Raw genomic sequence first — 16,713 nt, forward strand, 5'->3', positions numbered from 1 at the left:
AAAAAAAAAAGTCCCAGCCAACCCCAGTCTCCCCTTACAACTCAAACTAGTGAGCCAGATGGGTTTGATAAGTCACTGAAGACTAACACACAGGTGCAGTATGCTTTTAGCAAGGCCAATGGAATGTTAGCCTTTATTGCCAGAGGATTGGAGTACGGGAGCAGTGAAGTCTTGCTTCAATTGTACAGGAGCTTGGTTACAAAATATTTGAAAAGAGAGGCAGAGTAGACGAAGGTAAGATGGAAATGGCTATTACGAGGGGGCTTAATTTCAAATTGATTAGAGGAAGGTATAGAACATAACAGCACAGTGCAGGCCCTTCAGCCTTTGATGTTGTGCCGACCTGTCATACCAATCTGAAGCCCATCTATCCTACACTATTCCATGTACGTCCATATGCTTGACCAATGACGACTTAAAACGTACTTAAAGTTGGCGAATCTACTACAGTTGCAGGCAAAGCGCTCCATTCCCTTACTACTCTGAGTAAAGAAACTACCTCTGAAAGCTGTCCTATATCTTTCACCCCTCAGTTTAAAGCTATGTCCCCTTGTGCTCGCCATCACCATCCTAGGAAAAAGGCTCTTCCTATCCACCTATCTAACCCTCTGATTATTTTATATGTCTCAATTAAGTCACCTCTCAACCTTCTCTCTAACAGGGGATGTCAGAGGTAGATTCTTTCCACAGAAAGGTGGGTGCATGGAATGCCCTGCCAGCAGTGGTGGTGGAGTTAAGATACTTTAGAGACTTTACAGTGACTCTTGGATAGGCACATGGAGGACAGTAAAATGTAGGGTATGCAGGGTAGTTTGATCTTAGTAGGATAATAGATTGGCACAACATTGTGAGCCAAAGGGCCTGTACTGTGCTGTACTGTTCTACGTTCTAAGACGTTTCCCCTGGTTGGGGAGCCTAGAAACAGGGGCACAATTTAAAAATAAAGCAGGATACCACTTAGGTTTCAGATAAGTAAACATTTTTAATCAGTAGGTTGGAATTTTCTACCACATAGGGCTGTGGAAATGCTTAGTCTTTGAGTATGTTTAAAGTAAAGAGTAATAAGATTTCTGACTACCAGTGATGTACAGGGTGAGGATGAGGTGGGTAAAGCACACTGAACTGTTTAATCAGCTATAGTAATACTGAATGGCAAGGCATGTACAGTGGGCTGAATAGCCCTTTCATGTTCCTATCCCAACGAAAACATGCAGCGGCACAAAATAGACAGCAATATTAGAGAGTGGCACAGTACAACAGACTGAACGGCCTCCTTCTGTGCTGTAGGATACCACACGTCTGTGTTCATCCTACTCTTTGTTCCCACCACTGGCGGTCATCTTCCAGAAGCCCCTCTCATTAAGACCCATGCAGAAACCCACCTCTTCAACCACGGTTTTCTTACCCATCTCGTCTATGACTCAGTGTCAAATTTTGTCTACTTGTGTGAATTGCTTTAAGATGTTGCAATTTAGATTAAACACAGAATCCACAGCAGATTCAGGCCATTTTGCCCAACTGGTCTGGTTGCTTTCATGCCACAGAAACTTCCTCCCATTCTACTCAGTTCATCTCATCTCACTAACATACCACCTATTCCTTCCTCCAGTGTGTATTCTCTAGCTTCCTATTAGATGCATCTAAGCTATCCACTGAAACCACTCCCTGTGGGAGAGAGTTCCATATTCTCACTGTTGGCTGGATAAAATATCTTGAATTCCCCTAGAATAGTGACCATCTATAATTTAGGGCTTTGGATCTAGTTTTAGTCGCATCATTAACAGAAACCATTTCTGTACATCTACCCCAGAAAATTCTTATCTGAAAATACCTGCACTGGAAGACACTCCAGCCTTCTCTTTTCTGGTGGTCTAACCAGGTTTCTACACAAGTCTAATGTAATTTCATTGCCTTTGAATTATTTTTCTCTGCAAACGGTCCCCAGTGCAGCTTTTGTATTTCATAATGGCTGTGTCAACGTGGCTCAGTTTGTAGCACGATCAGCTAAGTGACAATGTTCCGGCCTCCAGGGACTTGAATACAAAGATCAAAATGCAGTTTGTTTTTTTGTGAGCATGCACGTGCGTGCATAAAGAATCAAAATTCTGCTTAGTCATATGTGCCACTTTCTTGACCACCACATCTACACTCTCAAGTAGATGGCAAGGATTGCACAATGTGAAGAACAGGGGAGATATATTAACTAGCACATCAAGAATATTAACTTCTATTCAACATCAGAAATACAGAGTACCAGGTTATTTCCACTGCTATTTGTGGAATTTTTGTCCTGTTTCCGCCTTACCAGTGTTTTACTTATTACAGATACATAACAAAGATAAAGAAGAAAAAAAATCATTTAAAATAGATGTCAAGTCAAAAATACAACTGAAAATAGGGCAAAATGCCCTTCATAAATGAGGTGATAAAGCAAGAGAGGCAAAGACAGTTCTGGATATGAGTTTGCTCGCTGAGCTGGAAGGTTAGTTTTCAGACGTTTCGTCACCGATCAAGGTAACATCAGTGAGCCTCTGATGAAGCGCTGGTGTTATGTCCCGCTTTCGGTTTCCTTGGGTTGGTGATGTCATTTCTTGTGTTGGTGATGTCATTTCCTGTTCTTTTTCTCAGGGCATGGTAGATTGGCTCCAAATCAATGAGTTTGTTGCTGGAGTTCCGGTTGGAATGCCATGCTTCTAGGAATTCTCGTGCGTGTCTCTGTTTGGCTTGTCCTAGGATGGACGTGTTGTCCCGATCAAAGTGGTGTCCTTCCTCATCTGTACGTATATGTAAATACATACTATCTGTATATACATACAGATGAGGAAGGACACCACTTTGATCGGGACAACACATCCATCCTAGGACAAGCCAAACAGAGACACGCACGAGAATTCCTAGAAGCATGGCATTCCAACCGGAACTCCAGCAACAAACTCATTGGCTCCAAATCAATCTACCATGCCCTGAGAAAAAGAACAGGAAATGACATCACCAACATAGGAAATGACTTCACCAACCCAAGGAAACCTAAACCGATAAATAGAAAGCGGGACACAACACCAGCGCTTCATCAGAGGGTCACTGATGTTACCTAGAATGGTGACGAAATGTCTGAAAACTAACCTTCCAGCTCAGCGAGCAAACTCATATCTAGAACCTCAACCTGAGCTACAAATCTTCTCAAAACTCGCTAGGCAAAGACAGTCTACAAGAAGAGACTAGCAGCAAAACACTGTATAGGAGTATAATGAAAAGGTAGTAAAAAGAGAGAGTGGGGCTGATTTGGGAACAAAAGACAGATTTACTCTGAAGTCGGAGGGCATAGTTGAGATATTGAAGGAACTCTATGAAGGAAGGTGATGTTATGGAGGCCCTGGTGGAGGAGGAGAAAATTCAGATACTCGAGTTTAAAACCGATGAAGGAGGTTGTATTAAACAGGCTGTGTTTAAAATGGATAATGTATCAACACTCGATGAGATGCACCCAAGCATATTGTGGGGAGAGAGAAAATTGCAGAGGTGGTAGGCAAAACTTTTCAATCTTCCTTAAGACTCAGAACAGGTGCCAAAGGGCTGGAGAATTGAGCCCTCAACTACAGGCCATTCAGTTTAACTCTGGAGACAGGAAAACATCTAGAAATAATTATTCACGGCAAAATTAACAGTGACATGAAAATGCATGTTCAAGAATGCAAGCAAGGATTCCTTAAGAAAAAATTCTATTTAATTTGCTGCAGAGGTTTGAAGAGAGTTGATGAGATGTACAGGAATTTTCAAAAGGTCTTCATACAATGTCACACAGTGGGTTAAGTTTAGTTCATGCAGTAAAGGGAATAGTAGCAACACGAATACGGAACTGGCTGTCTGACATGAAACTGAAAGTAATGGCTAAAGGATGCTTTTTCTGGCCACTGCACAGCTTGTAACTGAGGTCCGAAGGGGTCAGTGTTGGGGCCCTTGCTTTTCCCAATGCATATATGAACATGAAGGCCACAAAGGCATTGGACAGGGGGCAGAAAATGTTCATACAAATGGTTCTAGTGATTTGGCAGACAACTTAAAATCCGGAGACATGTGGCCAGAGTAGTTCATGATAAACTATTTCTTTTTATGGAAGGATTGAAAACAAGGTCACACTAAACCTGTAAAATCAAATCACTGTGAATATTCGTAGTACATTGGCAAAGCTTGAAATTTGTTTAGCAGACTGGAAAACAAGAGTAGAAACAAATGGGTCATTTTTAGAGGGGAAAGCAGTACTTGTGGAGTACTTCAGGGATCATTACCTGAGCCCCAGTTTTTCACGATATATATACATACATATAAATGAATTGGATGAGGGAATCACATGGAACATTTCTAAGCTTTTGGCACAAAACTGGACGCAATTGAGAGTGGGGAGGAGGATGTAGAGAGCCTTCAAGGTGACTTCAGACAAATTGAATGAGGGGGGAAAACACATGGCAGATGCAGTACAACTTTACCAAATGTGAATTGTCCACTTTGGTATGAAAAAAAAACAGTGGCAGAGTATTAATTAAACAGTGGTAAATTGGGAAATGCTGATGTACAAAGGGTCATGGGTATCCTTGTAGACCACTCATTGAAAGCAAGAATTCAGTAAGCAGAATTACCTTCATTGCAATAGAATTTGAGGACAGGAGCAAGAATGTCTTGTCGTAGCTGTGCAGGACCTTGGTGAGATTACACCTGGAGTACCATGTGTGGTTTTGGTCTCTTTGCCCAAGAAAAGATATTTGTCCAGAGAGGGAGTACAGCAAAGCCTCACCAGATTGATTCCTGTGATTGCAGATTTGTCTTACAATAGTCAAATGGATTTGTATTCACTGGGGTTCAGAAGAATGATCTCACTGAAACGTACCATATTCTGATAGGGCTGGACAGACTGGATGCAGGAATGGCATTTGCTCTGTCTGGGGAACCAAAGCAAGGGGTCAGCGTCTCAGGATACATGGTAGACCTGAGATAAGGAACAGTCTCTTCATGTAGAGGGTACTGAACCTGTTAAATTCTCTACAACAGAAAGCTGTGGGAGGTGAGATACTGAATAAATTTAGGGAAGAAATTATACAGGAATGTACCATTAAGAAAGAGGATCGACCCTGATCATATCAAATGGTAAAGCTGGCTCAACAAATCGATGAACTACTCCTGTTCCTATTTCCTATCTTTCTACAGACCGATCACCTTAATTGGGGGGTGTGAAAGAATATATGAAGGCAAAATTAACAGATCCCAGCACTATAACAAACTATGAGAGTTCCAAATTTCTTTTTCATTTATCTAAGTTAAGTTTAATAATGCCAGGAGATCTCACACGCGTGTTGTGCTCCTCTTGCTCAATGTGGGAGCTCAGGGACAGGGCTGATGTCCCCGACTCCTTCACATGCAGGAAGTACGTCCAGCTGCAGCTCTTGTTAGACCGCATGACGGCTCTGGAGCTGCAGATGGACTCACTTTGGAGCATACGTGATGCTGAGGGGGTCGTGGATAGCACATTCAGCAATTTGGTCACACTGCAGATTAAGATTGCTGATGGAGATAGCAAATGGGTGACCAAAAGGCAGAGGAAGAGCAGGAAGGCAGTGCAGGTGTCCCCTGTGGTCATCTCCCTCCAAAACAGGTATTCCATTTCGAATACTGTCAGGGGAGATGGCTCACCAGAGGAAGGCAGCAGTAGCCAGGTTCACGGCACCATGGCTGGCTCTGCTATGCAGAAGGGCGGGAAAAAGAGTGGAAGGGAGATAGTCATTGGGGATTCAATTGTAAGGGGAGTAGATAGGCGGTTCAGCGTCGAAAACGGGACTCCCAAATGGTATGTTGTCTCCCAGGTGCAAGGGTCAGGGATGTCTCCGATCGGCTGCAGAACATTCTGAAGGGGGAGGGCGAACAGCCAGTTGTCATGGTGCATATAGGCAGAAAACGGGATGAGGTCCTACAAGCAGAATTTAGGGAGTTAGGAGCCAAATTAAAAAGTAGGACCTCAAAAGGTAGTAATCTCAGGATTGCTACCAGTGCCACCTGCTAGTCAGTGCAGAAATGAAAGAATAGCTAGGATGAATGCGTGGCTTGAGAGATGGTGCAGGAGGGAGGGGTTCAGATTTTTGGGACATTGGAACTGGTTCTGGGGAAGGTGGGACTATTACAAATTGGACGGTCTACACCTGAACTGGACTGGAACCAATATCCTTGGGGGTGCTTTTGCTAATGCTGTGGGGGAGGGTTTAAACTAGTGTGGCAGGGGGATGGGAACCAAATATTGGACAGAAAAGAGGTAGAAACGAAAGCCTGTAGGGAACTAGATAATGGAGTCAGTGTGACTAAAGGGAATAGTAGTCGGGGAGCACATGATGAGCACAAAGGGACAGGTGGTCTGAGGTGCATTTGTTTTAATGCGAGAAGGGTAGTAGACAAGGCAAATGAGCTTAGGGCGTGGATCGGTACCTGGAGGTATGATGTTATTGCTATTACTGAGACTTGGTTGAGGGAAGGGCATGACTGGCAACTAGTTGTCCCAGGATATCGATGCTTCAGGTGGGATAGAGAGGGAGGTAAAAGGGGTGGAGGAGTTGCAGTAATGGTCAAAGACGATATCACAGCCGCATTGAAGGAGGGCCCCATGGAGGACTCAAGCAATGAGGCAATATGGGTAGAACTCAGAAATAGGAAGGATGCAGTAACAATGCTGGGGCTGTACTACAGGCCTCCCAACAGAGAGCGTGAGATAGAGGTACAAGTATGTAAACAGATAATGGAAAGGTGTAGGAGAACCAGGGTGATGGTGATGGGAGATTTTAATTTTCCCAACATTGACTGGGATTCACTCAGTGTTAGGGGTCAAGACAGAGCAGAGTTTGTAAGGTGTGTCCATGAGGGTTTTGTGGAGGAGTATGTATGTAGTCCAACTCGGGAAAGGGCCATACTGGACCTGGTGCTGGGGAATGAACCCGGCCAGGTGGTTGATATTACTGTAGGGAACTACTTTGGAAATAGCGACCACAATTCCGTAAGTTTTACAATACTCGTGGACAAGGATAGGAGTGTTCCTAAAAGGAAGAGTACTAAACTGGGGAAGGCTGACTATACCAAAATTCGGCAGGATCTGAGGAATGTAGATTGGGAGAAACTGTTTGAAGGTAAATCCACATTTGATATGTGGGAGGCTTTTAAGGAGAGGTTGATTGGCATGCAGGAGAGACATGTTCCTGTGAAAATGAGGAATAGAAAAGGCAAGATTAGGGAACCATGGATGACAAGTGAAATTGTGAGACCAGCCAAGAGGAAGAAGGAAGCATACATGAGGTCTAGGCGACTGAAGACAGACGAAGCTTTGCAAGAATATCGGGAATGTAGAGCGAATCTTAAAAAAGGGATTAAAACGACTAAGAGAGAACATGAGATATTGCTGGCAAACATGGTTAAGAAAAATCCCAAAACCTTTTATTCATATATAAAGAGCAAGAGGGTAACAGACAAAGGATTGGCCCACTTAAGGACAAAGAAGGAAAGTTATGCGCTGAGTCAGAGAAAATGAGTGACATTCTTAACGAGTACTTTGCATCGGTATTCACCGAGAGGGACATAACGGATGTTGAAGTTAGGGATAGATGTTTGCTTAGTCTAGGTCAAGTTGACATAAGTAAGGAGGAAGTGTTAGGTATCCTACATGACATTACAGTGGACAAGTCTCCAGGTCCGGATGGGATCTATCCCGGGATTTTGAGGGAAGTGAGAGAGGAAATAGCCAGGGCCCTAACAGATATTTTTGCAGTGTCCTTAGACACGGGTGAGGTCCCAGAGGACTGGAGACTTGTTAATGTTGTCCCCTGGTTTAAAAAGGGGAGCAAGGATAATCGAGGTAATTATCGACCAGTGAGCCTGACGTCAGTGGTAGCGAAGCTACTGGAGAAGATACTGAGGGATAGGATCTATTCCCATTTTGAAGAAAATGGGCATATCAGTGATAGGCAACGTGGTTTTGTACAGGGAAGGTCATGTCTTACCAACTTAATAGAATTCTTTGAGGACATGACAAAGTTGATTGATGAGGGAAAGGCTGTAGATGTCATATACATGGACTTCAGTAAGGCGTTTGATAAGGTTCCCCATGGCAGGCTGATGGAGAAAGTGAAGTTGCATGAGATCCAGGGTGTGCTAGCTAGATGAATAAAAAAACTGGCTGGGCAACAGGAGACAGAGGGTAGTAGTAGAAGGGAGTTTCTCAAATTGGAGACCTGTAACCAGTGGTGTTCCACAGGGATCTGTGCTGGGACCATTGTTGTTTGTGATATATGTAAATGATCTGGAGGAAGGTGTAGGTGGTCTGATCAGCAAGTTTGCTGATGACACTAAGATTGGTGGAGTAGCTGATAGTGAAGGGGACTGTCAGAAATTACAGCAGAATATAGATAGACTGAAGAGTTGGGCAGATAAATGGCAGACGGAGTTCAATCTGGACAAATGCGAGGTGATGCATTTTGGAAGATCAAATTCAAGGGCGAACTATACAGTAAATGGAAAAGTCCTAGGAAAAATTGATGAACAGAGAGATCTGGGTGTTCAGGTCCATTGTTCCCTGAAGGTGACAATGCAGGTCAATAGGGTGGTTGAGAAGGCATATGGCATGCTTTCCTTCATTGGGCAGGGTATTGAATAAAAGAGTCGGCAGGTCATGTTGCAGTTGTATAGGACTTTGGTTCAGCCACATTTGGAGTACTGTGTGCAGTTCTGGTCGCCACATTACCAAATGGATGTGGATGCTTTGGAGAGGGTGCAGAGGAGGTTCAGCAGGATGTTGCCTGTCTAGGAGGGTGCTAGCTATGAAGAGAGGTTGAATAGATTAAGATTATTTTCATTAGAAAGACAGAGATTGAGGGGGGACCTGATTGAGGTCTACAAAATCATGAGGGGTATAGGCAGGGTGGATAGCAAGAAGCTTTTTCCCCCCCAGAGTGGGGGACTCAATTACTCGGGGCGATGAGTTCAAAGTGAGAGGAGGAAAGTTTAAGGGAGATATGCGTGGAAAGTTCTTTACAGAGGGTGGTGGGCGCCTGGAACGCGTTGCTAGCGGAGGTGGTAGACACAGACACGTTAGCGTCTTTTAAGATATATTTGGACAGGTACACGGATGGGCAGGGAGCAAATGGACACAGGCCGTTAGAAAATAGATGACAGGTTAGACAGAGGATCTTGATCGGCGCAGGCTTGGAGGGACGAAGGGCCTGTTCCTGTGCTGTAGGTTTCTTTGTTTCTTTGCCTGGCAGCAGCCGGAGTTTTTCATCATATGCAGCCTCCAGTGAATTAAAACAGCTGCTGTAACTCACGGTTGTAGGTGGGTAAGCAGATCAGGTACTTGACTTTATCCAAAGATTTCTGAGAATCTAAACATACCACATCCACTGGTTTGCCTGCTTTTATTCTCCTAGTTATGACCTCAAAAAACGTTCTTGTAGGTTTGTCACAATCACAAATCCTGTTGACTTAGTCTGATCCTGTTTGTAACTTCTAAGTCGCCTTTTTAATCTCACCCTTTATAATGGATTCCAGCATCTTCCCGACTCCCAATGTTTGGCTAACTCATCTATAAGCCTCTGTTTACTTTCTCCATCCATTGTTAAACAGTGGACTTATATTTCTCTCCTCTAATCTACTGCAGCTGTTCCACATCTTACAAGACTGGGGCTATTTTCCCTGGTGCGTCAGAGGCTGAAGGGTGACGTTATAGAGATTTATAAAATCATGAGAGGCATCGATAGTGTAAATAGACAAGGACTTTTCCCCAGGGTGGGCGTGTCTAAAACTAGAGGGTATGGGTTTAAGGTGAGAGGGAGAAGATTTGAAAAGAATCTAAGGGCAATTTTTTCCACACAGAGGCTGGCGCGTGTATGAAATGAGCCGCCAGAGGGAGTGACGGAGGCTGGTACAATGACATTTAAAAGGCATCTGAATGGGGATACAAATAGTAAGGCTTTAGAGAGATATGAGCCACATGACACTAGATTTGTCCAAGATATCTGGTTGGCATGGACAAACTGGACCAAAAGTCTGCTTCCGTGTTGCACATCTCAATGACTCTATGACCAGGTTATAGACAACAGGTTTATTAGAAATCATGCACTTTCGGAGAGTTGCTCCTTTGTCAAGTGAAGTCTTTTTATTAAAAGTCTTGCTGGACTATAACCTGGTGTCGTGTGACTTCTGACTATGTCCACCCCAGTCTAACACCGGCTCTTCCATATCTTGAAAACAAAGGGCAAAAATTTAAAGCGATTGGTGAAAGGACCAAGTGTGATAGGACAGAAAGGCTTTTCATAGGGAACAGATATGTTCAGGAACATGCTGCCTGAAAGTGTGGTTCAGGCCTGTTTGATTGGAACAGTGGAAGCAAATCAGGGTTATCCGAAAATGAAAAACACATAGCATGGAAGAGAATAAATGCAGAAAAGTCTACGTTCTCTGCAGCTGGGAGCAGAAGCCTTGATGACTGAGCTGCCTGCCTGGTATCAGGGTTAAGGCCATCTCCTCAGGGCCAGAAGAACTTGGGAGTGGGAGGGAGCAGATCCAGCTGTTATCATTCACATTGGGACTAATAACATTGAAAAGGCTAGAAGCTCTGTTAGAAGAATCTGAACAATCAGGGGGCAAATTAATAGAGCAGAATTTCCAAGGTAATAATCTCAGGATTACTACACAGGCCACCTGGTTTATGGTAAATAAAGACAAGGAGTTCAATGTATTGCTCAAAGATTGGTGTGGTTGGTACGTGTTTCAGTTCATGGGACACTAGCACGAGTGTTGGGGTAGAAGGAAGTTTCTCTGATGGGACGGGCTTCTCTTGAACCAGGCTGGCACAAATGCCCCAACAAATCAACATTGTGGGCTGAAGGGCCTGTTCTGTGCTGTACTGTTCTATGTTCTATGTTCTAAATCAAGTGGCTAGGGCTACAGCGAGGGCTCAAAACTACACAGAAGAGGGGGTCCAAGCACAGATAAGTACTTTTAGAAAGTGAAAGCATTTGGTCACATTACAGGACAGTCATTGAGAAACACTCATACCTAGAGTGGGACAGAAAGTGTCAGAGTACACAAAGATAAAAAGGCTGCAGCAAATTGGCTTGGGAGCAGGGGGGGGGGGGGGGGGAATGGTAAAAAGGCAAAATTATTGGCTTTTTACTTGAACGTGCATAGTATTTAGAATGGTATAAACAAGATAATGGCACAAATAGGGATTAATGAGTATGACCTTAAAGCCATTCGAGACACACCTATAAGGAGATCAAAACTAAAAGCTAAATATTGAGGGGTATGTGACTTTTCAAAAGAACAGGCTGCAAAAAAGAAAAAGGTGGCTTTGTTGGTAGAAATGGAATAAGTATGAGATCAAGAAAGGAGCTTTGATCGGATGATATAGAATCTGAATGGAGGTAAGAAATAACAAAGGGAAGATGGCACTGGTCAGGGTAGTCTAGAGACCCCAAAGAGTAGGTGTATTATAGGACAGCGTATAAATCAGGAGATAATGTAGGCATGTAAAAGAGGCATTACACTAATCATCCAGAGATAGCAAGAACTGCAGATGCCGGAGTCAGAGTCGATATAGTACAGAGCTGGAGGAACACAGCAGGTCAGGCACGGTGACAGGAGCGAAAGAGTGAATGTTTCTCAGTCCTGAAGAAGGGTCTGGGCCTGAAACATTGACTCTCCTGCTCCTCTGATGCTGCCCGAGCTCCTGTGTTCCTCCAGCTCCACACTGTACAATTATACTAATCATCACTGACTTTAGCCTTCATGTAAACTGGGAAAATTAAACTGGCAGACGTAGCTATGAGACAGGAATCACACAGTAATTGGGGCAATTTTCTCGAATAAACTGTCATACAGCAGGTGGTAAAGGCGGCAAATGGTATGCTGGACTTCACTGCGTGAGGTTTCAAGTACAGGAGCAGGGCTGTGTTGTTTCAGTTATACAGGGCCTTGGCGAGACCACACCTGGAATATTGTGTGTAGCTTTGGTCCCCTTTTCTGAGGAAAAACGATCTTGAGGGAGGGCAGTTAAGGTTTACCAGGCTGATTCCAGGGATGGCAGGACTGACACATGAGGAGAGGTTGACTAGGTCGGGATTGTTTTCGCTGGAGTTCAGACGAATGAGGGAGGATCTCAGAGACTTATAAAATTCTAACAGGGCTGGACAGGGTAGATGCAGGGAGGATGTTCCCAATGGTGGGTGTGTCCAGAAGCAGGTGTCACAGTCTGAGGATTCGGTGTAGACGATTTAGGGCAGAGATGAAGAGACATTTCTTCACCCAAAGCCTGTGGAATTCACTACCACAGGAAGTAGTTGTTGCCAAAACATTGAATGTTTTCAAAAGGCAACAAGATATAACACTTGGGTCAAATGGGATCAAAGGTTATATAGAGAAAGCAGGAACAGGCTATTGAGTTGGATGATCAGCCATGATTGTGAAGAACGGAGGAGCAGGCTCAAAGGGCTGAATGGCCTCGTCCCTGCTCCTATCTTCTGTGTTTCTATAAACCTAACCAGGGATCAGGCTATTTTCAACCCAGTAATGTGCAATGAGGCAGGCTGTATAAATAATCTCAGAGTAAAGGATCCCCAGGATCAATGTCCATAACATGGTAGAATTCAGCACTCGGAATGAGAGACAAAAATTGGGTCAGAAACAACACTGTCATACTTAATTATGAGTAATTTCAAATAAATGGGCACTGTGTTGTCTAGAGTGGGCTGGGAAAGGAGATTAGCTACAAAGACGGTTGAGAAACAATGGCAGACATTTAGCAAAATAATTCACAACTCACCAGCAGAGGTACATCCCAGTGAGGAAGGGGATAAATCGACCATGGTATTAAGGACAGTATCAAATCCAAATTGAAAAAAACACAATGTTTTTGTGGTAAGCCAGAGTATTGGTAAAGAGAAGAAAAAGCAATATTGAGAGCAAACTATAAAGTAATATCAAGGAAACAGTAGACAAACTGAGAAAATATTCCACATTAGTCTTCAAGATAGAAAGCACTAACAGCATTCCAAAAATACTAAATGATCAATGGACAATATCAGGGGTGCAGGGGAAATAAATCACTAGAGAAAAAGTACTAGGTAAAGCAATGAGTCTAAAGGCAGTTAAATCCCCTGGACTTGATGGGATGCATTCTAGGTTAAAGGTAGTAGTCTTCCAAGAATTCCAATAGGTTATACAAGTCCGAGAGGAATGGAAAACTATCAATGTAATAGCCTTGTACAAAAAGGGAGACAGCAAAACAAAAAAGACAACTACAGGCCAATTAGCTTAACATCCAGGAGAAATTACTGCAGATGCTGGAATCTATGCTGAAAACAAAAAATGCTGCAGATCATAGCGGGTCAGGCAGCATCCAGGCAGAGAGAAAATTAATGTTGAGTCTAGATGATTCTCCATCAGAGCTCAACACCTATCATTGGGAAGATGTGAGCGTCTATTAAAAAAATGTAATAACAGAACATTTGGTAATAAATATGTTCAAGCACAGTCTGCAAGGCTTCACAAAGGGGATATCACATCTGACACATTTATTCAACTTCTTTAAACAGGATACATAAGAGGAGAACACGTAAATATAATATATTTGTATTTTCAAATGTGTCTGATAAGGTAACACATGCATGGCTACTTATTAAGACAAGAGCCTGTGGTGTTGGGGTAGTACATTAGCACAGATACAGGATCGATCAAGTAATAGAAGGCAGGAAGTTGGGATATGGGGGGATGCAGTTTAAGGATAGCAACTTGTAACCACTGAAGCACATGGATCTGAGATAGGGCCACAATTATTTACAATATACATTAATGACTTTGATGGGGGAAGTGAATGTACTGGAGCCAAGTTTACGATCAACACAAAAAAGGAAAGACAAAATGTTGCAGAGATAAGGACAGGTTAAATAATTAGTCAAAAAAATTGGCAGATGGAATATCATATGGGGAAATGTTATGCACTTCAACTGGAAGAATAGAAAAGCTGAACATTATTCAGCATACTGTCTATAAGCATTTATTTTTGAAGTTCTCTAACCTAAAGGGTGCTGATGCTCCTTGTGCGTAAATCACAAAATGCTAACACATAAGCTCGACAGGTAATATGGATTCTTGGCCTCTAATTCAAGGGGAATAGAATATTAAAAATACTCTATTGTTTACTTTAACCATGAAAGGCATTAGTCAGACCACAACTGTTTTGGTCCTGTGACCCAAGGGTAGACATATAGGCAGCTCTGGGTATGGAGGGTTTTTTTCTTAAAATTTATTTGTGGGACATGGGCAACATCCTTAGCTGTCCTTGAACTGAGTGACTGGCTAGGCCGTTTCAGAAGGCATATGAGATTCAACCACACTGCTGTGGGTCTGGAGTCACATGAAGATGGCAGATTTCCTTCCCCAAAGTATATTATTGAGCCAGATGGGTTTACGATTTCATGGCCATCATTAGACTGTAGATTCTAAATTCCAGATATTTTATTGAATTCAAATTTCACCATCTGCTGTGACGGGATTTGAACCAGGAAATTAACTAATTTTCTGGATTAGTTATCTACTGATAATACCATTAGGCCAAAGAGGAAAAGGTTGAATAGGTTAGACCTGGACTCATTGGAATTTAAAGGAAGAACAGGATACTATTTGAGAACATGAGATTTTGAGGGATCCTTACAGCATAGAAAGGGAGCGTTTTTCCTTTAATGTGAGGGTGTTATCTCAGAATAAAAGGCCATCCACTTAAATTAGAAATGAGGACTTTCTTCTTCTGGGAAGTAGTGTATCTGTGGAACTGTACTGTAGACAGCTGTTGAAGTTGGGTCATTATTTTCAAGGCTGAAATTTACAGATTTGCAATCAGTAAAGGAATCGAGGGTATTGGGGAAAAGGCTAAAAAAGGGAGTTGAGGATAAGCTATAAACTCGTGAAATAATAGCACAGATTTGATAAGATGAATTGCTTAACTCTGAACCTTTATGTTAAGGAAAAACTCAGTTCACTGAGAGGATTCTAAATCTTTGTGGGGTTCTCTAACCCAGAGGATTGTGGAGGCTTGATTGTTGACTATATTTAAGCCTGGGGTAGACTCATGTTTGGACAGTGAATGAACAGAGGAATATGAGGAGCGGGATCAGCGCGAATGGTAATAAATATCAGTGATCCCTGACGGCTGCGTCTATCTCTCTACGATTCGGCGCTACACAAACGTACCTTACTGGCGTGCAGGCCACTGGAGCCTCGGCGGCTGAGTGCTGCCGGAGCCGATGGCCAAGCACTCCCCGGGCCCTCACCCAGCTCCCTCCCATCCCCCGCTCTCACCATCCTGGGCCCGGTTCGTTCTGGAGCCTGCCTGTCCGCTTCCCTGCAGCCCGCCGACGCCTGCGGCCTTGCCCCCGCTCGATCCTCGGTGTCGGCCCGAACCCAGATCCCGCGGCCGGGGACCTGACGTCAGCGCGCACTGCCTCGGGTGCGAGCACGGCCCTAACCACCCGCGGGAGCGCGCGCTACCTGAACGGGGTGGGGGGGGACGCGCCTTTCTTTCTTTCGCCCCCTCACTTGGCGGGGCCCAGCCGCCCGGTTCCTTGCTTACCTCAGGTGGCAGCGCTGGAGGTACCAGCCGGCCAGACGGGCGGGTGACCTGACGTGAAGGCACGCGGCTCGGCTTCCCCCACCGAGGCCCGGGCTCCTTTTTGCTTTTCCTCCTCCTTCGGAGTCTCACTAAGCCGCCATCTTACAGCCAGCCCGCCTCCGCCAATCAGAGCCGCCGCTAGGCACCCGCCAATCAGCACCAACCTCCAGCCTCCACCAACCAGCGCTGTTTTCCCGCCTCCACCAATCAGAGCCGCAGACCAACAGTAATCTCGCGAGATTCTAGTGCGAACCCAGTGTCCCTTAAAGGGGTCGTGCTGCATCTTGTCGTCGTGGGAACAGCTGGAGGGTTGAGCCTCTCACACCTGCCTTATTCAAATCATTGTCAGTCTGCATCTAATTCCACCTTGTTTCCCTTCCCTTCCCTTTCATGTCAGTCATTTGTTTAACTCTTAAACAAAAGGAAAGAGCTGCGGATGTTGTAAATCAGGAAACAGAACAGAAATTGCTGGAAGAGCTCAGCAGGCATGGCAGCAAATGAACGTTTCTGGTCCAGTGACCCTTCCTCAGAACTGGTGTTATGGGGAGAAGGTAGCAAAATGGCATTATTTGAATTGATCAATTGAAGACCGGTAATAAACATCACTGGGTGAATGGCCTTCATATGTGCCATGACATATCTGTGACTCATTGACAGATTAAATAATGGCCAGGCCATTCAGATAGCTCCCATGATGTTCAGAAATTTCAGAACATACTGATGCATTGTTTCTGAGGAAGGGTCATTGGACCCAAAACTTTAACATGTGTCTGACTCTTACTTGCCCTCTGAAATGGTCAAGCAAACCCCTCCCCCTGCTCAGTCCATGGGAAAAAGCTACCATCCAAGTTCGGTTGGTATTAGGGAATGTTGGCCTTTATTTCAAAAGGAATTGAGAATAAAATTAGGGAGTCTTGCTAAAAGTGTACAAGGCACTAGTCAGACCACGGCTAAATACTGTGAAGTTTTGAGCCCTTATCTAAGGAAATACATAACAGCATCAGAGACAGTCCAGAGTAGTGTGATAG

General features: G+C 44.0%; 1 protein-coding gene across 3 annotated transcripts in view; it reads right to left on the bottom strand.

Annotated features, from left to right (window-relative positions):
- Positions 1 to 15,798, bottom strand: part of LOC125460355 (transcriptional regulator QRICH1-like) — a 71,369-nt gene extending 55,571 nt beyond the window's left edge. For 2 of the 3 annotated variants that reach the window (XM_048547764.2, XM_048547763.2), the window contains exon 1: positions 15,376 to 15,498. In XM_048547764.2, the coding sequence (XP_048403721.1) occupies positions 15,376 to 15,378 (3 nt within the window). In that variant the 5' untranslated portion in view covers positions 15,379 to 15,498. Of the gene's footprint in view, positions 1 to 15,375; positions 15,499 to 15,646 lie in introns of those variants that run through there. The other variant, XM_048547765.2, reaches the window with a different exon arrangement.
- Between the last annotated feature and the right edge of the window lie 915 nt (positions 15,799 to 16,713).

The sequence above is a fragment of the Stegostoma tigrinum genome, chromosome 11 (assembly GCF_030684315.1).
Source record: "Stegostoma tigrinum isolate sSteTig4 chromosome 11, sSteTig4.hap1, whole genome shotgun sequence".
NCBI classification, from domain to species: Eukaryota; Metazoa; Chordata; class Chondrichthyes; order Orectolobiformes; family Stegostomatidae; genus Stegostoma; species Stegostoma tigrinum.